The sequence below is a fragment of the Salvia miltiorrhiza genome, chromosome 1 (genome assembly GCF_028751815.1).
Source record: "Salvia miltiorrhiza cultivar Shanhuang (shh) chromosome 1, IMPLAD_Smil_shh, whole genome shotgun sequence".
Classification (NCBI taxonomy): domain Eukaryota; kingdom Viridiplantae; phylum Streptophyta; class Magnoliopsida; order Lamiales; family Lamiaceae; genus Salvia; species Salvia miltiorrhiza.
The window spans coordinates 23,475,436-23,496,325 of NC_080387.1; the positions used below are offsets into that span (position 1 = coordinate 23,475,436).

Genomic DNA, 20,890 nt, shown 5'->3' on the forward strand with positions numbered 1-20,890 from the left:
GAGACACCACGGACAAGAGGAAGCCACGTGGGAGCTTGAAGACAAAATGAAGGAGAAATACCCCGAATTGTTTTAGAAGAAATATGCAAATTTCGGGACGAAATTTTTGTTAAGAGGGGTAGTATGTAGTGACCCGCTCTTTTATATATTTTAAATCTAGTAATGAGTGTTTATTTTTGTTCATCAGTGAATGAAAACGGTTTTTATCCTAATATGAATTCAGCTTATGATCCTGAATTTATATTGTTAAAGCAGTCAATGATATTATTTCAGAGTTATAACTGACTTAGCAAAGTCACGTTATTTATTTAAGCGAGATGGAATTAGAATTTATTTTTATTCAGGTCGTGAATTATTTCCGACTCAGGAAGTTAATTAAATCTGCGGATTTAATTTAAATATTAGAACAACGAACGAATTAAATCTACGGATTTAATTTAGATTCATTTTATAATTTATCGGTTTTAGTGAGAAATCACATGTCGAAATACGAGATTTATTTAAATAAACAGTATCAAGCATATACGAGCACACGATCCATCTTACAGTTACAGAATCACCGAGACAGAGAAAATACATCAATAATTCTCCTCTACATTTTTTTTTCCTTTCTTTTTCTTCTCTTTTTCTTTCCATTAATTTTGTTCCCCACTCCATCAACTCCACTACCCTATGCTCCCCACCATCTCCACTACCTTTGCTCCCCATCAACTCCAACACTTCACCTATTCCTTCCATTTCGCACCAGCAATCACAAAGAGAAGGAAGACTTGGCTTAACTACTTTGCCAAGATTTCAAGCTGCTCCAGTCCAGTAGTACCCCAACACTCGAAGCTAGAGTTTATTGGGTGAAAAACCGTGCATGAGGTAAGGCAGCGAATCTGCCATAAGCACACTGCTCCGGCAGTGTTTTGCAAGGCGATTCCAGCCATCCAAACGGTTCCCAAAAATTCCCAAATTAATTGTGTATCATCTTTCATACATTTTCTATATTTTGGTAAAATTTCAGAATATTTAGAGCTCGCATGATTTATTTATGAATTTGTAAACATCACTGCCCATCTGGAATACATTTTTGGTAAACAATCTTTGGGAGATCATAAGTAAAGTTTCACTTGGTGAAAACCTTTGAAACTTGAATATGTCACTCTAGACTCCCTTATATTTCTTTTGACATCGGCCTCACCATTTTTGAGTAAGGGAAACAACCGGTATAAATTCTTGAAATCTAGTTCTTATTCCATGTACCATCCAGTAGATTTTACAAACCTACGACTTTGAGGTGGAAAAGGCCGACTTAAATATTTGATTCTCAAGCCTATCTTTCTACTGAATATTCACTGACATGTTGGGAACTTACTTGTTCAGTTTTAGAATTTTTGGTGAAGCTTAAAGTGGTTTTTCCGATTTATGTTCTGAATCTGCCAAACTTGAACTCTTTTTGTGCACTGAACTTTAGATAGTCATATCTTCTAAACCATGAAGGTTCTTAGAGTAAATCCAACTGGAGAGTGTTATGATCTCTCCCTAGTTTCCAGATTGACCTTTGGGGTTCCCAGTGGAGTTTTGTAAAGGGAGATATGAATTTTTAAAGAAAGCCCACTGACTTGGTTGTAATCTGGAAATATGAAATTTACAGATTTTTGCTTGTTAAATACCCATCTTTGAGAGGGCATATCTTGCTCGTTTGAATTGTTTTTCATTCGATTCAAATTGGAGAATGATCCTTGAAATGTCTAGTTTCCAGAATGTCTTTTGGAGCCTCATTTGGAGATCCGAGGTAGATTTGGTGTCTGTTGTAAAACAACCCCTTAAGAGCTCAAGTTGTTGAATTATTTTCTATGTATCAAAGTTTATTTTAAAGGATGTTTCGTGAAAGATTTAGTATATGTGCGTAACAAGTTTGGGACTATTTATTTTAAATGAGGTCCGTTCTTTATTTAAATTAGGATGGACTTTTAATGAATATTTTTGGGATTAAACTATTATTTCTTGATTTATATAAATTATTTTTAAGGACTTATAAATATGAATTTCGTAGGCCTACTGACCTACTGTGATCGACGGTTTGTCGATGTCTAACAGCTTTGAAAATTTTATAGCAAGTCCCTACATGAGTCTTGAGTACCCTGGTAAAATTTCAAGCCATTCCAACTTCGTATGATACTTCTTTAAAATGTAAAACCTAAACTGCACATTACTACTGAGAATTTCAGAGAACAGAGAAAAGAGTCATTTATTTCAGTAGCTTCCTGGGTGATCTAGCTTTCCAAATTTTTATGGTATTAACCTTATTGTGTTATTTAGATATCCACCAAAGTTGAGCCCAGTTTGACAACGTTTACTATTTTTCAAAAATACAAGTTTTCGATTGTTCAAAACTGCCGAACATGGTAGATCGTGGTAAAAACGTCATATCTCTCAAACCACTTGGAGTTTTCGACTCTATTTTTTTTTTTTTATATGAAACTAGACTCGAAGATCTTTCTTTCGGTATGAGTCTCGAGTCCAGGAGATGTCGGAGTCAGAACAGATTAAATTTTGAAGTTGAGTCAGTGTAAAAGCAGAGCATGTTTTGATGATGTTTGATTGTGATTCTTATGTGCCTTATGTTGAGCCTTTTTAGGATGGACTTTGCACTGTTCATCTTTTGAAAAATGGGATGCGTGCGTGACTTTAAGGAGGCGTGAGTGACTTTGCGCCATCTCCGCCGCGCCCATACGGAGGAGCCAAAAAGGGGATCCCCACCCCTCCTCCTCCGGTCACACCACGGCACGTCGGCAGCAGCCTTCTCCTCCCGCAGCCGCTGATCGACTCGCTCCTCCGGCAGTACACACCACGGCACGTCAGCAGCAGCCTCAGCGCCGCCTCCTCCGCATGCCGTGGTTCACCTGGGCAAGGATGAGAGAGGCTTTCAGCCGAGACCCCACGACCGGCCGTTGACCGACCGAGCAGCCGCCGTACCGCTGCCATCTGGGCGGAAGGCCGTTTCAGCGAGACTCTACCGCTGCTCGCCTCCGCCGACAGCCGTGCCCCTGCTCGCCTCCGCCGTTGGAGGAATCAACACGCCGCAACCAGCTGTTAGACGCTGCTCGCTCGGAAATCTCTTGCCGCCGCCGCCGCTTCTGCAATCATGTCAACGGGTGGGCTTAACCTACCGGTTGTCTCCAACAATTTTACTCATAATTCTTCCCTGCCACACAAGAAAAATCCTAGCCCATCGGGACGAATTGCTACTGTGTCAAGCTCTCTTCTGCCAGAGGCATCTCAGCTGCACCGGAACCCTAGCCCGCCTATGGGGTTGGCGGGATCTGTTCAGCCTGCGTCACACCAGTTTCATGTAGTTGGCTCGTCTGCTGATCAGCGCAGTCGAAACATGGCTCCTAATGCCAATCTTCCAGGGAATAATTCTTATATTGTGCCAGCAAATAACCGCTCCCAACAGAAGACGGCTGAGACGACTCTTGTCAAATCATATGTCGATATTACTGCGAATCGGACGCCGCGTCGTCCGGATGTTGCTGCACATCATTATCATGCTCTACGCCCTACAAAAGAAGGTGATCACTACTGTTTCAAGATGCCTACAGAGCTTCATTTGAAGCAGATTTCTGACCTTAATCATGCTTTGACGGGAAGGTTGTTGTTAAACAAAGGGGAGAAGCCCAAGCCTGCGTTGATGATTAAAAATGAGCTTCATAACATGTGGAATATAAGTTCGCCTTGGCAACTCATTCCTTTGGGTAAAGGATACTATACCATAGTCTTCCAGAACGCAGCGGATAAACAACGAGCTAAAGCCAAGTTGATTTGGGAAGTTTTTAATGGACATCTCCGCCTTCGCGAGTGGGTGAAGAACTTTGATCCGTTTAAAGAACTCTCGTCGTTGGCAAACGTTTGGATTCGTATACATTATTTGCCTATCGAATATTGGCATGCGGAGGTGCTGGCTGGAATTGCACGTTTCGTGGGCCATCCGCTGAAGATTGATGGTGCTTCGATTACTCGAGATTTCGGACAGTTCGCGCGTGTTCTTGTGGAGTTAGATATGTCGAAATCTCTCCCTACCACGCTTCTTTTTGATGGGGGTGACTATTCTTTTCATGTTGAGTTTACTTACGAGTACTTACCGTATTATTGTTCCAAATGTAAGATTACGGGGCATTCTCCCGATAAGTGTCGTAAAACTAATCCGCCAGTGGAGGCTACTATGAAGCAGGCTGGAAAACAACAAGCAATGGCGAAACAATGGCAGGAGGTTTCTGAGCCAGGGATTTCTTGGGGTGAATCGATTCCGGTGGGGCTACAATCTGAACAGGTGCGGGCTTCACCAGCACATGGAAATAACTTGATACGACAAGAGGTTGTCGAGGAACAGCATGCGGTGCAGCAGAAGGTCTCATCATGCGCTGCAACCCTTATTGAGAATAGGTTTGCTGCTTTACAGTCGAATGTTATGGAGCAGGTTGTGACGTCCCATGAGGAGGTGAACGAGAGGGATGACCGTTTTTTGTCAGGGCCTGATTCGTTGGAAGTTGTGCTTGTCCCGGTAACTTCGGAGCATCAACTGGATGGCAACGATGAGGATGTGGATGAGGAAATAGAGATGGAGACGCCGAATGGAGTCGTGAATCTTGCGAAGAATGTGGCAGCTGCTGCAGAGGAGGGCAATAGCTTGCGAAATGAAACTTTGCCGCTTAAGGATGCAGTGGCGGAGCAGCAGTCGGAGGTTGGGACAGATGGTTTTGTGAGTGAGCAGGTTCATTATTCGATTCAAAAGGAGGTTGTTGGAGATAAGCAGTCCAATCCTACTCCGGAGGATATTGCTAGTCGTATAAATCGGTTAGAGGACCAGGTTAATCAAGAGATGTTATTGCCCTCGGAGCCGAAGCGCGGACGTGGCCGTCCAAAAGGCTCGGGAAAAGGAAGGGAGCTTGTACATGCAGTTCCGACTAATAGCGTTAAAAACCGCCTAAGAAATGCGGAGGGTATTGGATTTCAGCAGAACAACTTCGTGGTTGATCATAGTAGCAGCAACGCGATGCGTACTATGAACAATATTCCGAACATCCGTTGGTCGGATGTAATAGACATGGAAAATGATCGCAACAAGGATGATTATCATTCCAATATTCCGAACATCCGTTGGTCGGATGTAATAGACATGGAAAATGATCGCAACAAGGATGATTATCATTCCAATATGGATTTTACTTTTTGATTGTTGGTTTTTGCGGTAACGTTTAGACTTTTCTGCGCGTTGTTGTTTTTGTTTTTCGGACTCTTTTAGAGTCTTCGTTCCTTGCTTGCGTCTTGTGCATTCAAGGGTTTTTATTTCTTCTTTTTATATTAAACTTCCAATTCAGCAGCAGAGCCTTTTTATTTTTTTATTTTTTATTTTTTTTTATTTTATAACATTACTTGTTCTTATTTATTAAGCCGATTAATTATGAGATTATAAAGCGAATAAGTTGAAGTATTTATTTTCTATTGACTACGAGGAGCGGGATTTATTTAATTGGCGGATTAGAACACCCTAAGAGAACGGATTAATTTTTATTAATTATCCGGCTTCATGAGATGAGACTTAGCTTTTGATTAAATCCGATAGCCTGGATTAACAATAGAAATTCCCTAATTATTATCTCAGAATAATAGTTCATGCATACGAGATTCATGCATAGTTAAATTACGCATTCTCATTTAATTGAGAATTTTCCCTCGATTTAAAGTCTTACGTTATTTTCTCGGATTAAAGGTCGAGCGCAAGAATAAGAGCTCGTCAAGGAGTCATTAATCTGTAGCAAAGCTTTGCTATGAGGTGGGCAATACTTTCATATATATCAAATGAGTTTAAATGTTACGTTCAATCAAGTTATTTCATGACTAAATTAATTGAAGTTATTTCAAATATTGTCTTGCCATAAAATATTTAAATTTCAGTATGATATCTATCTGATGTGACTTTTATTATGCAATCGAATTCGGGTCCTGAGCAGTTGATAGCTATCCTGCCAGGGCTAGTGTACACCAGTGACCGTGAGTCATCTAGCGGGTTGGCCGGTCAAGTGACCGTGAGAGGTGGCCACCTCTCCGGCACACAGTTCCAGATATGATAGATTACAAGAGAACTTAGACTGCAGTCGAACTTTAAGAATCACAAATGAATTTAGTAAGCTTGGGCCTTTTAGCGAAAAACTCCCTTGCTGTACTGTTTATGATGGCATGACAATTTACAGTTTTGAAGCATGTGTTTTTATACTTAGGCATACGTGCCCACTGAGTACTTTTGTACTCAAGCCCTGCATATATTTCTAAATGTGCAGGTTGAGCAGCTGCCGATGGTGATGAAGTGACGAGCGGGACTCTTTTGTTTTATTATGTATTAATGAACTCTAGGGTTACATGTCTTCATACATGTAATCAGAACCTTATTCCGCTGCATACTCAGAAGTTTTATGTTATTTTGGATAAGTCGGAGTTATCCGAATTTACTAGTTATTTGAGTCTATACGACTAAAACTCTGTTATATTATAGATATCTATGTTGTTAACAATGATGAAATACGATCCTTTCTTGTTTGATTATTCCCCTTTCTACCCCGCTTCTAATCTCCCTCCATTAGCCACGATTTCCCGGCTTAATTATCCTTAATTAGGACCGGTCGTGACAAACAACTAATTCTAAAAAATAAACAAAGGGAGAAAAATGCATTTTAGAAAATCAAATGGTAAGGAAAAAAATTAAATAAAAGGGTTTGAGCTCAATTTTAATACAAAAGGGTTTGAGTGGTTTATGTATCTTTATTGAATAATAAAGAATCAAAATCCACATAGTTCTATTACCTTAACTTACCTATTCGGCTTGGCACGACTCTTAATCATCAAATCCATCGATGTTAGATCATTCGAATTAGTGACTTTGCCATTAGGGCTCTCTTCTGCTTGATCTCAGTGGTTCTCTTGAGTTCTTATGTCGGCTTTGGACCAATCATCAAGTAACACGGTGACCTCCATGTTGTTTCTTCTTTCTTCCAACACAAGCCCACCAATACTAAATGCTTGCTCAATCGAGACTGCGGAGGCCGAAATGACAAATAGCTCATTTGCCATAATGGAGAGAATGGGAAAGTCCTTCTCATGCATAGACCAGCAATGCAAGACATCGACTTGACCATTTGGGTATGTGTTTTTCAAAAAATAGAAGTACTTTGCAAATACATATCTGATTCATTAGTAGATCGACCCCTAGTGTAGTTCGATTGGAGCAATGATGTTACAACTTGGGTTAAGGGATTCGAATCTCAAGCATCTAAGGGGTTGGAATAATGTATGCTACTATTACTACCTACATTTCTTGAAGATGAGTTTGATTGTTGTTCATATTCATTAAAAAAGACCCTTAATGTTCTTTCTACTCTAATCTTAATATCCCTACATCGGGAAATATCCCCTCTAATTCTTCATCACTTTGTAATCTAATTTCATAAAATGATATTTTACTAAATGCTTCATAATAAATATCTAATTCTCAAGGAACATCACTAAATTTAGGATTTAAAACCTTAGTAATTACAAGAACATCTAGAATTTTAATAAAAATTAGATTAACAAATTTGAACAAAATTTAGCGCAACAAATGAATAAAAAACATCTAAAACCTTAACAAATTAAATAAATTAATGCACTTAAATCAATAAGTGGGCAACAAAGTCAAATTAGCTTCAATTACTCTAATAAAGATAATATTTCGTAAATGATATTTTTGTAAAATTAAATGAAATAAGTGGGCAACAAAGTCAAATTAGCTTCGATTATTCTAGTAAAAAATACTCCCTCCGTCCCACTCCAAATATCTCATTTTCTATTTTGGGTTGTCCCACTCCAAATGTCTCATTTTCTTTTTTGGCAATACACACTCTCTCTATACTTAACATTTAAACAAGTGTTAATAGGTAAAAATGCCCACTTCCTTAAGTTTTTTTTGTAAACAATTTCCACCAACTTACTTTATCTACTTTATACACAAATCTTAATCTCCGTGCCGAAAAGAAAGGAGATATTTGGAGCGGGACGGAGGGAGTACTTCGTAAATGATATTTTACATAAAAATAAACGACATATTATAAATGACACTTTTAATGCATGTAAATGATATTTTTAATGCTTCAAGTGAAATTTGAACCCACAATTACAAGGCACATGTTCAAACCAACTGAACTAATATTCAACTATAAATTACTTGGAGCCATTAATATATATGTTGCACACAAGTTTTCGTGAATCTCTAATAGTAGCAATGATCGAGTTAGAAATTATAATTAATTAATTGTTTTTTTTTTGTCAAAAATAACACTCACGTGAAGTTAAAGAGAAATTACAAGTTGATTTAAGAAGCAGAGTGCAGAGCGAGTAAAGAGGCATAGACACCATGTTTGTTATCATTGATCAAACTCTGATGATTGCCTTTCTCCACAACAACTCCGTCTCTCAAAACAAGGATGAGATCCGCATTCTTGATGGTGGAGAGCCGATGCGCCACCACTAGCGTGGTGGTGCCCGCCATGAATGCCCCCTGCACGGCCCTCTCGGACTCTGCATCGAGAGCACTGGTGGCCTCATCCAGGAGCAGTATCCTCGGAGCCTTCACTATAGCTCTCGCTATTGCCACTCGCTGCTTCTGCCCACCGGATAACTGGATCCCCCTCTCACCAACATTCGTCTCGTATCCCTCGTCCATGCCGCTGATGAACGCGTGCGCGTTTGAGAGGCGTGCGGCTGCCACGATCTCCGCCTCCGTCGCCTCGCCTCCCTTCCCGTACGCAATGTTGGCGCGGATCGTGTCGTTGAACAATGCCGGCTCCTGACTCACCACTCCCATTTGCTGCCTCAGCCATTTCAAGTTCAGCTCGCGGATTCCTACGCCGTCTATCGTTATCACGCCTGAATTCGGGTCGTAAAACCTCTGCAGCAACGAGATGATCGTTGATTTCCCGCTGCCGCTCTCTCCCACCACAGCAACCGTCTGATCAGGGATGGAGCCAGGAATTAATTTCGGGGGGCTGAAACTGTACGGGGGTTCGGGGGCGGTAGCCCCCGAGAATTTTTTTTTGGGCATTCTGTATATTTAAGGTATTTTTTTATTAAAATACGAGCATAATACTAATAATAACGAACAATATTTTCATAGATTATATAGTTTCAATATATCACAAAACGTTTTTTGGACATTCCGTATATTTAAGACATTTTTTATTAAAAGGAAAGCATAATAATAATAATAACAAACAACATGTTCATAGATTATATATTTTCTATATATTACAAATTAGTTTCAATACATTATAATTTTTTTTAGCATTTCATACATATTAGGCATTTTTTATTAAAAGATAAGTATAATAGTAATAATAACAAACAATATTTCATAGATTATATAGTTTTAAATAACGGAATTATCCTTAAATTAAGTATATATATGAGAGAATATAATAACCAAATACTCTTTTATTAAACAAAATTATTTTATAATAGGTATAAACATATATCTATATATATTTTAAAATTTAAAAAAAACTCAAAATTTGGGAGGGGGCTCTAGCCCCCCCTAGCCCCCCCTGGCTCCGTCTATGCGTCTGATATATCTATATTAGAGATGATGAATGAAATAAATAAGCAATGATTAGCCTAGCTAGGCTATATTTACCTTGCCCGAATGAATAGCGAAGCACAAATCTTTGAAGATCTCGACACCGGGTCTAGTAGGATATGCAAAAGTAACATTGTGGAAAACGATATCTCCCTTGATGCTCTCTAATCTCGTACCCGAGTTGCTACAAGAGTCTATGTCTGGATTCTGATGAAGAAGCGCGAAAATGGAGGCGGCGCCGGCCTTAGCCTTGCCCGAGTCTGGTGCAAGGGCGCTCGACTGTGAGATGGCAGTCGCTGTCATGCTCAGCCCAAGGAATACCTGTCCATCATCATCATCAAACCATCAACCACTCCCGATTACTTTTAAAACATAGACACAGATATGGACTACTTACGCGAAAAACGTCTCCAAAGTTTATCTTGCCAGAATCAACGAGGCGAGCGCCAGCGTAGTAACTAGCTGCATACACTGAATATAGAAGGAAAAGGGACAAACCGAAGCTAGCTCCGCTCACGACCCCTTGTTTGCTGCCTAATCTCACCGGCACTCGACATTTCTCGCGGTATAGCTCTGCCACCTTATCTTCACCACACAAGGAAGCCACTGTTCTAATGCTTCCCACTGCTTCACTCGCCACTTGAGTTGCTTCCTCGTATAATTTCTACGAGTCAAAGAAAAAATTATGTTTGGAATTGAGATTATTGAGAGATATCATGTGATGATGTAAGTAAGCTACCTTTGTATCGGCAGCAAATCCACTGACGAATTTCATATGAAGGTATCCGTTGAGTCCAATGAGAGGCAGCATGGGCAGGACTAAGAGGGAGAGCTCCCAGCTGGCTCCGAAGGCAATGATGAATCCGGCGATGGCAGTTGAGGTGTTGTGCACAAGCAGAGCAAGTGCGTCCCCGACTAGGCTTCTGAGGGAAGCGGCATCTGCTGAGAGGCGTGATCCGAGCTTGCTGCTAGAGTTTTGAGGCCTCTCGAACCAGCCTATATCCATGTGGACTAGTTTGTGGAAGCACATGAGGCGAACTCGCCTTATCAGCTTGCACCCTGCCACCGCAAACAAGTAGGACTTGAGTGGGGTGGTTATGAGGGATGCCAAGCCAAGAGTTACCAACATGATTGCCCAGAATCTGGACTGCTTCTGCAGCTCGTGTGGTGGCTCGTAGAGGGACTTGATCGCGCCTGAGAAGAGGAGCCCGTATAGTGGTAGGGTTGCTCCATTCACTGCTGCGCATAGTGAGCCGAGAACTAGTTGTGGAAGTTCTGGTTTGCTGAGGTGAACAAGTAGTGCTCTATTTTCCAACTTAGGTAGTGATGATGAAGGTGGTGGAGTTTCAGCTGTTTTTTTTCCGACTGCGTGTGCTGACATGCTGTTTTGTGTTGTTGTTGAATCTTTGCTGGCTGTTTCTTGTAGTTTCACAAGGTGGTTGTATACTCCTTCAACAGTTTGCAGCAGCTCAGAATGTGAACCTGTGTTGCAACACAAAATTCTGTTGAAACAGAGGAAAAGTGTAAGAATATATGTATGTAGCAGCAGCATTGGTTTTGAGACCTTTTTCTACAATCTTCCCTTGATGAATGACAGCAATGGAATCAGCATTCTTGACTGTGCTCAAGCGATGCGCTACAACAAGCGTGGTTCTGTTGATCAAGACGCGATCAAGCGCCTCCTGCACCACCCTCTCAGACTCTGCATCGAGGGCACTTGTGGCTTCATCTAGAAGCAGAATCTTGGCGTCTTTCAGAATCGCTCTAGCTAGAGCTATCCTTTGCTTCTGGCCTCCCGACAGCTGAGTTCCGTTGCCACCAACCACGGTGTCGAGCCCCTAAACAAGTAAAAGCTCACACACACATAAGTAGGTACATAGCTACAAAGACAAGAATGAAGAATCAATGGAGTCTGATCTGACCTGTGGCAGTTTATCTATGAAGTTAGCAGCATTGGCAGCTTGTGCAGCCATTCTGATTTGGGTGAGAGTTGCATCACTTTTCCCATAAGAAATGTTTTCTTTGATGCTCAAAGCAAACAACACAGGCTCCTGGCTCACTAGGCCTATTTTCCCTCTCAACCACTTGACTTGAAATTCTTTTATGTTGATGCCATCAATCAAGACTTCACCAAGTTGTGGATCATAGAACCTCTCCACAAGATTGATCACAGTTGATTTCCCACTCCCACTCTCTCCAACGAGAGCCAACGTCGTCCCACATGGTACCTCGAGAGAGAATCCAGCCAGCACTCTCTCATTAGGCCTAGATGGATAGCTAAAATGCACATCCCTCAGCTCCACATCCCCATTCATGTCATTCAACATTAGGCCATTCGTGTTGTAAGGATCGATTGTTGGCTCTCTCTGCATCGTCTCAAACAACTTGAAAGAGGCAGTTTGTCCAGCAGCGAACGCGCTCAAGCATGGAGTCACCAGCCCTACAGAGCTAGTACAAGGGAAATCTCATGATCAAATTCAGTCCAGTAAGTGAAAAAAATAGTTGTAGATTGAAAACTTACAAAGATCCCATCACAATTGCCAGTGTGACGTTCAAGACGTCGCCACCGGTGTAACCTTTCTCGACAATCATAATGGCCCCAAACCATATTGCTAAAGCATAGCTGCAGAAGAGAAGCAACATGAATATACCCGAACCCACCCCTGCAGCCAGCCCTATCTGCACGCCTGCCTCGTATGCTCCGTGCAGGGACTTGTCGTATCTAGCAACAGCCCGCCTCTCCCCCGTGAAGGACGCCACCTGCATTTGGGAAATTCGAGTCACCAACAACAGCCAGGGATCGAGCAAGTAGTTGTTTCTTACATCTCTGATTGAGGTGATTGTTTGTTCAACCACAACAGCTGCTTTTGAGTAAGCAAATTGGCCTCTTGCAGTCAGCTTCGATATAAGGAAAGTCATCAGAGCTGCAGATATAATCAAGAGAGGGATAACAGAGAGCAAGATTGAAGCAAGGAGCCATCCCTTGATGAAAGCTATCACAATCCCTCCCAAAAATGATGTCGAGAGCTGTATAAACTTTCCCACCTGCCACCATTGTTAAATCAAACAATATATTTAGTGCAAACAGAGTTAATCAATTACTAGTAACTAATTACCTTCTCACTCATAGCATCTTGAATGATGAGAGAGTCATTTGAGATCCTCTCCATAATCTCTCCGGTTTTCACCTCTGTGTCAAAGTATCCAACGTCTTGCCTCAGCACAGCCCTCAGGTACAAGTTTCTGATGCGTGCAGCCTGCCTTTCCCCCGTGATCATCCAGCACGACACCTCTGCCACCGAGCTCATTCACAATGTTGATCAATATCTCATGGATGGATGAATTAACTATTAAATGAGTAATACTTACGCGAAAATGTTGCAACGCCAGACCCCACCGCGAGATACACGTACTTGAGAGACAACTACAAGTAAAACAGAAACAAGTAGGAATATTAATTAGAATTGGGATAAGCAAGCTAGGCATTGCATTTGCATGGTAGTACCTTGGCTACTTGTTGGGCAGCTGTTTTGGTTTCGACGTTGTGAGCAAAAGCGTTGGCCAGGTCTCCGAAAATGAGAGTCATGAGAGGCATAGAGAGGCCGCTTCCAACGGCTGTGATGGCGCCAACGAGCATCAGCGCTTGATCAGCTCCATCTGCCAAGGAGAATAGTTTGCGGTACGGAACTTTGCCTGAGATTGATGTACGTTGTTCATCACCCATCTTCACTTACCAACTTCAATAATATCACAATCTAATCATCATTTTTCACAATTAAAATGCATATATATGCTTTCAAATTTTACTGTGATCAGCTTCTTGCCTGCAATGTCTATGCATATATAGCTACTACTCTTATAAAGTTCCTCAATTTAAATAAATGTATTAGCATCAAATTGATTTCTTTTTGTTATATGACTTTTATATGAGTAGGGATATTATATTATACTCGAGAGAGAGAGAGGCATGCAATATATATATCTACATTTTGAAACTGTGATAAGTCGAACGAAATTAATTTATTCTTGTTTATTTTTTGTTTGTTTCGTTTATTTTCTTGTTACTAACTAAGTAGTATATACAAATTCAAAAACAAAACTAAGTAGTATATATAAAGTTAAGAGTATTATACTAAGGTACTTAACGTGAACTGAATTACAATCCGTATTGTGACATTATTCTACGTGGACAACATGCCAAGGCAAATAAATTGCAAGAATTTCAAATTGTATATATATATAAATGGGAGATGTTGAAGTTATGAATGTGCAGAATATAATCCGGGAGACTTCAAAACCAAGTAACGTCATATCTCTTGTGATTTCTAAAGCACAGTAATATTATATTTGATTTCTCAGCTCTGGAAAGCTGAGATTTCACATGAAGTTGGGCTTTCAAACAAGGCAATTAATCTTTGGATTATATAGATATAGTGGTTGCCCTTCTGTCATATTCATTGTAGAATTTCTGGTATGAATATGATCAGTTATTGATTTCAAAGATACGCCACCAAATGCATAGAAATAATATACATATAAAGATGTTGGTGGCGGATCCGATCCCAATTTAATTTATAATGTTCTAAACTTAACAAAACCTAAACATGAATGAACATATACAAGTACAAATACTTAATAATCTATTTAGCATTAAATGCAACTAAGGAAAATAAATAGATTTAACAAATGCATTTATAAGTTAAACCAATTATATATAAGAATAGAAAATTACAGCCATGTAGATAAAAGTACGAAAATAAAAGCCATTTTTTACTTTAATGCTCTTGTACAAAAAAAAATGATGATTACACGATAAATTTCGTGTAACAATGTTTTGTTTTTAAAGAAAAACGGAGCTTGTATTAAGACATTGGAAATGGCAATATTCAAAAGCCAAGGAGGAAATCCTAACTTTCAGATCATTACATCATTAATAGAAAAAGTAAAACGAGCTAATGCGTGTAGGGATGTTAATCGGATCAATTCATCGGATTTCGGGCTAGCTCTATCAGGTTACGGGTTATTTGGGTGCGGGTTAATCGGGTTGAAAAAAAATTCGGGTTAGAAACTTTCAACCCTAACCCTAAAAATGTTCGGGTTTCGGGCTAGCCTGTCGGGTTAGTCGAGCTCAAAATTTTATTTTTTTTAAAAATTAACTAATATATTTTTCTTGACAATATTATATTTGTAATAAATAAATACACGCATAAATAAGTAAAATTTCAACATCGACTTACATATTATAGATATAAAGATGCAATATTTTGGACAATGTTATGTATGAGATACTAGTTGATTTGATTTATTTACTGGTTGGGGGTCTACCTAACCCTTTACCCTTCGATCATCAAGATCTACGGTGGATGCATCATCTTGTTGGATGAATGCAGACCCTGGGTTCAAATCCTGAAGGGAGCAATTTTTTTTCATTTCTTTGAGTGCATTAATTTTAACAGCGAATGCATTAATTTTTACAGTTGATGCATTAGTGTTGGGAATCTTGTGGAATATCATAATCCTTGTTTTGATGATACCAAAATTCATAGGTCGTATTTGTAATAGATTAGAATTGTTTTGAACTCAAGTGTTAGAGTTCGGTTCTAGTTTAGCTTGCGGTGTCGAAGACTGAAGACTGAAGATTGAAGAACGAAGGACTGAAGACTGAAGACTGCAGATACCAACTGAAGTATCAGTTGAAGAATCAGTTAGGAACTGATTACTTAATGCGCGCAATGGACTGATACTAAAGTCAAGTATCAGTTGAACATTCCTCCTAGGACTGATCTTCCAACGTTCAGAGGAAGCCACGTACTCACAAAGTACAGCCGCATTAAATGCAGAGATCTTAGGATCTTATCTCTACAGAGGTCATTCCTATCTGGTGGTTACTTTTCAGAGACGTCACATCTCCTGTCCATCAAGAGAGCTGTTTCCACCCAGACAAGGAACCTCGAAGATTGAAGCATCAGCCCAAATTCGAATTGCTCTCCAACGAAAGAAACCTTGATGACGTTCTACGCCAACGGATCTATTTAAGAGTTCTCCTACAAATAGCGCTCGAGGATCACTTCAACCTTCACCGATTCAATGACATAAGCTGAAGCTCTGCCGAAATTGCTACTCAGCCTAAAGCTTAACCTCCCCAAAGCTTGAATCGAAGAAGAGAATTCCAAAGCCAAAATCAGTCACTGCTGATTACACATATTCTCTTAGACCTTAGGCAAACCTCTGTTTACCCAGAAGCCAAAGGTCAAACTTGCTTCAAAGAACTTGTTCTTTGTAGTATAGTTGGCACTCGTTCAAACATCCCCCCCAAAAGAGTGTTTGAGTGATTCGGAGTTTAGGAAGGTACTCTGACTATGAGTCAGAAGTCTTAGCACGGGTTGTGCTGAGCAAGAGAAATCCGACGCGAGTGAAGCGTGGGTACTGAAGAAGGGTTTTCTTCAGTGGTACGGTTGTGTGCACCCGACAAGCACACTGTTTGGTTTGCAGTGCACCTGTTAAGCACTTGCAGAGTGGATTGTTGGTCTGATCAACCGACCGTGGATGTAGGAAAGGGTTTTTCCGAACCACGTAAAAGTCTCTGTGTTGTTTACAGCTTTCAGTTTTACATTCTTACTTATGTTATTTCAATTGATAAACTGAACACTGATTAACTGCAAAGAGAAACCTAAAGACCTACAACGTGCTCCACCGAGGCTGTTGCGAAACTTAGTTTAATTTTCGCTACGTATGATATCAGTCTGACTAATCTATCTTGTGATAGTCAAGAAGAGTGTTATCATCTCTGTTTTAGCAAACCCGACTGAAGCCTTTATTTGCATCAGTTAAGTTCCAGCAACTTAACTGATAACTATTTATTAAAGAGCTTTTAGTATCAGTCGTCAACCCTGTTTGGACAAAACTGTTTTCAGTAAAACAGGAGTCTGTGTTTGCGTGTAAAGTTTCGTTTTGATCTCTATCTGAGATCCCTCTGATTGAGGAATTTAAAATAGCCCATAGGTGTATTCCTCCCCCATACACTTATTCGAGACCCTCAGGACCTAACAATTGGTATCAGAGCAGGTTGTTCGCAAGAACACTCTGTGTCTAATTAGGTTCTAATTGAACTAGATCCTTTTTCTTAAAGGTCTCGAAAAAGTTCTCTCTTTTTTTGTGCTTGCTATCTGTTCTATCTGTTGTTATATGTTCTCTCTTTTTTGATGGAGACTAACCACAGTAGATTATCTTCCCTACCTATGTTTAGTATTGAAAAATACGACATATGGAAGTTTCGGCTTGAAAGCTTCCTCACCGCCCAACATTGCCGAATGTGGAAAGTCATCACCAGCGGACCAATCATCATCACCGAAACCGTCAAACGGATTCCTGTTGATCCACAACAAGATCCTTACGATGAGGTCCAGCCCAAACAAAAGGCAAACTTCACCACCGAAGAAATGAAGCAAGATGAGCTTGACAACCTCGCCAAAAGCATCATCTCCGGCACAGTTCCCGACAAGCATGTCATGAAGATCATCAAGTGCGGAACTGCAAAGGAGATGTGGGACATTCTGGAAAGAATGTGCGTAGGTTCCGAGGAAATCAAGGAGAATAAGATATCCATAGCTTGCCAGAAGTTCGACTCCTTCCTCATGCTCAAGAATGAATCTGTCGAGGAAATGGAACTTAGATTCAATCAAATCTTGAATGAAGTTCAATCCATTTCTAAAGACAAATACACTCAACGAGAAATCAACCTGAAGATTCTTCGAGCACTGCCACGAGGAGAATGGCAGATCTACTCAGTCGCTCATCAGCATAAGCCAGGATTCAGTCAGCTCCCGACAAATAAGCTTTTCTCCGATCTCATGGCAAATAAGTTCGACCTTCTGAGAAATCTTGGAATCAAAAAGGCTGGAGGATCAGACGAAGATGGTCCATCAACCTCAAAAGGAGCAGCACTGAAAGCCTCAAGAAGAGAAGGCAAGAAACAGATCAAGGAACCAACGAAACTCAACCCTGAGGACTTCTTCAGTCAATATGCTTTGTTGACTGAAAGATTCAACAAAATGGAGTCCAAGCTCCGGAAATACAGAAGGTTCCACAAGCAGCACTACAAAGGAAAAGAAAGAGAAAGCAACTCCAGACATTCCACAGATCGAAGCGGAGAAAGAAAGTCAGCCGCTTACGACATCAAAGACATGGAATGCTTTGGATGTAGAAAGAAAGGGCACTTTCGAAATGAATGCCCTGATCTGACTCAAGCTGAGCGCAGAGAGCTGAAAGCCAAGAAAGATCGCAGCTTTTCGAAGAAGAAAGCGATGGTTACTGACGATGCTGATTCTTCCAAAGACACATCAGAATCATCCGACTTCGACAGTTCCAGCTCAGACGATGAGAGCCGAGCCCTGATGGCCAATTAATCTGAAAGCGTGGCTGACAACAGCTACGACAATGGAATGAATGGCTCAGAGGTAATCTCTCATTCAAAAACTCCTTATACTGATAACTTCCTGATGCTTTCAGGAGATCACTCAGAATCTGGAGATAGCTCATCCGATAAAACTGACGAGTTTGATCAGCTCATGACTGATCACTGTCAGTTGAGAAAAATGTTCGAAGATCTCCTCAAGCAGAATCAGAAATTGGACAAGGAGATCAATGATGAACGAGCTAGGAATCAGACAATCATCTACTTTCCGAATGAAACTTGTCTTGATCAGCTAATCATGGAGAACAGCCGACTGGAAGAAAAGCTCAGAATCTCCAACTCAGAATGTGATAGAGCATCTCATGAGATCAAGAGGCTCAATCACAAGCTGGAAGAAACAGTCAAGAACTGCATGATGCAGTCTCCCATGATGAGCAACTTTCCATCAAAAGGCCTTGTTAAAAGCATTGGAGGAAAGGTTGCAGCTGACAAAGGAAAGAAGATCATGATCGCTTCAAAGGACGATACTTCTGAAGTCACAACATCAGAAGAATCAAGAGATCATGATATGAATGAAGTTCGCAAACGCAAACTGATGGCTAGATCAAATGTTCCACCTCCACGGAGCTACAGACGAGCAAAGGAGGCCCCCAACCAGTTCATCCTACTGAGAAGACTGGAAAGCAGATCTCAGTCAAAGATCGGGGAAGGAACATCAGGAATCAAGAAGAATCTTCCTCACCAGTCCAGGGGGAAGAAAGGCCATATCGGTCAGAGACTGACATCAGTTCAGTTTCAGAAGGAACAACATCCATGGAGACCAAACAATGATGAGTCCAATCGAGCCAAGCGACATCCACGACGACAAGCAACTGGACATCAAATGACTCATATCACACGACATTAGTCAAGTCTCCATCAGTCTACGAAGACTCGAGTATCTCAAGGAAGATACTTCGCCGAGCAAAGAAGACCTCAACCACTCATCGGACAGAATTGCTACAAGAGTGAGGCCTTCAAAGGAAATTCTCAATAGAAGAATGCTCATGTGCCAACTGAAGCACCAACAACGTCAATCAGAAGATCAACAAAGCGCAAGAGATCAGCCAGACCAATTCTGAAACAGATATGGGTTCCAAAGGGAACTCGAGCTAACATCGAAGGACCCAAATCTTGATTGGGTGCCTGAAGCAACTCTTCCTTGCAGGTCAATGTCAGGAAACACAAAAAGAAGGAAGAAGTTAAAGCTTCAATCAGAACATGGTATCTGGATAGTGGCTGCTCGAAGCACATGACGGGCTACAAAGAATATTTATCTCAGTATGTTGAGAAAGCTGGATCCAAAGTTGCATTCGGAGACAACTCAATCAGAGAAACAAAAGGCTACGGTGTGCTTAACATGGGTAACGCCAGTATCAGTAACGTTAGCTTTGTTTCTGGTCTTAAACATAATCTATTGTCTGTGAGTCAATTTTGTGACAGCGATTTCACAGTGAAGATCAAGAAGGATGAATTCACTGTTAGAAACAATCAAAAGAAGGTGGTTCTGAAAGGTTTCAGACAAGGAAGTCTCTACGTCGTTTCATAGGAAGACAGCCTACCAGAAACATGCCTCATCAGCAAAAGCATCTCGGAGCTCAACTGGCTGTGGCACAAGAGACTCAACCATCTCAACTTCAAGACGATCAACAAGCTTGCTAAACATCAACTGGTAGAAGGTCTGCCTTCTATTGTGTTCCAGAAGAAGCAAGAATGTGAAGTATGTCAAAGAGGAAAGCAGACACGGATGTCATTCAAGTCAAAGTCAGGACACTCCTCTGGAAGAATTCTTCAACTACTTCACATGGATCTGTTTGGCCCTATCTTTCCAAGAAGCTACAATGGTAGGAAGTATACCTTAGTTGTTGTGGATGATTATTCACGATACACTTGGGTTATATTTCTCTTCAAGAAAAATGAGACACTGGAGGAACTGCCAAAGCTGCTGAGAAGACTGAGCGTTGAAAAAGAAGTCAACATCATCAACATCAGATCAGATCGTGGGACTGAGTTCCTCAATACTGTCATTCGTGAGTATTGTGATGAGCCGTGGATTAACCGATCGTGGATGTAGGAAAGGGTTTTTCCGAACCACGTAAAAGTCTCTGTGTTGTTTACAGCTTTCAGTTTTACATTCTTACTTATGTTATTTCAATTGATAAACTGAACACTGATTAACTGCAAAGAGAAACCTAAAGACCTACAACGTGCTCCACCGAAGCTGTTGCGAAACTTAGTTTAATTTCCGCTGCGTATGATATCAGTCTGACTGATCTATCTTGTGATAGTCAGGAAGAGTGTTATCATCTCTGTTTTAGCAAACCCGACTGAAGCCTTTATTTGCATCAGTTAAGTTCCAGCAACTTAACTGATAACTCTTTACTGAAGAGCTTTCAGTATCAGTCGCCAACCCTGTTTGGTCAAAATTGTTTTCAGTAAAACAGGAGTCTGTGTTTGCGTGTAAAGTTTCGTTTTGATCTCTATCTGAGATCCCTCTGATTGAGGAATTTAAAATAGCCCATAGGTGTATTCCCCCCCATACACCTATTCGAGACCCTCAGGACCTAACAATTAGATTTATTGGTTATCATGTTCTCACAAATAATGTAGTTCTCTCTAGAACCACACACACTATATATATATATATATATGGAGAGGTTCAAGAAAGAACCATAAATAAAAAAAGAATGGAGAACCATTTTCAGCCATTCGATTATCAAGATCTACGGTGGATGTATCATCTTGTTGGATGAATGCAGATCCTGGGTTCAAATCCTGAAGGGAGCAAT

General features: G+C 40.6%; 1 protein-coding gene and 1 long non-coding RNA gene across 3 annotated transcripts; one reads left to right on the forward strand and one right to left on the reverse strand.

Annotated features, from left to right (window-relative positions):
• The first annotated feature begins 418 nt into the window (after window positions 1-418).
• Window positions 419-6,567, forward strand: LOC131007070 (uncharacterized). Its single transcript, XR_009095896.1, has 3 exons — window positions 419-867; window positions 5,759-5,821; window positions 6,327-6,567. It is a non-coding gene; the product is annotated as an uncharacterized LOC131007070 (long non-coding RNA).
• Window positions 6,568-8,308: 1,741 nt separating this feature from the next.
• On the reverse strand, window positions 8,309-13,561 carry LOC131007071 (ABC transporter B family member 4-like). Of its 2 annotated transcripts, none has more exons than XM_057934215.1 (11): window positions 13,155-13,561; window positions 13,019-13,073; window positions 12,766-12,941; window positions 12,473-12,694; window positions 12,171-12,409; window positions 11,572-12,097; window positions 11,214-11,487; window positions 10,389-11,131; window positions 10,047-10,313; window positions 9,707-9,970; window positions 8,309-9,025 (listed from the first exon to the last, which is right to left on the reverse strand). In XM_057934215.1, exons 1-11 carry the CDS (start codon window positions 13,371-13,373, stop codon window positions 8,390-8,392), a joined length of 3,621 nt encoding a protein of 1,206 aa, XP_057790198.1. In that variant the 5' UTR covers window positions 13,374-13,561; the 3' UTR covers window positions 8,309-8,389. The 2 variants fall into 2 exon arrangements, with proteins under 2 accessions (XP_057790198.1, XP_057790199.1); XM_057934216.1 differs by having other exon boundaries at window positions 12,766-12,952; window positions 13,155-13,224.
• Window positions 13,562-20,890: the final 7,329 nt, after the last annotated feature.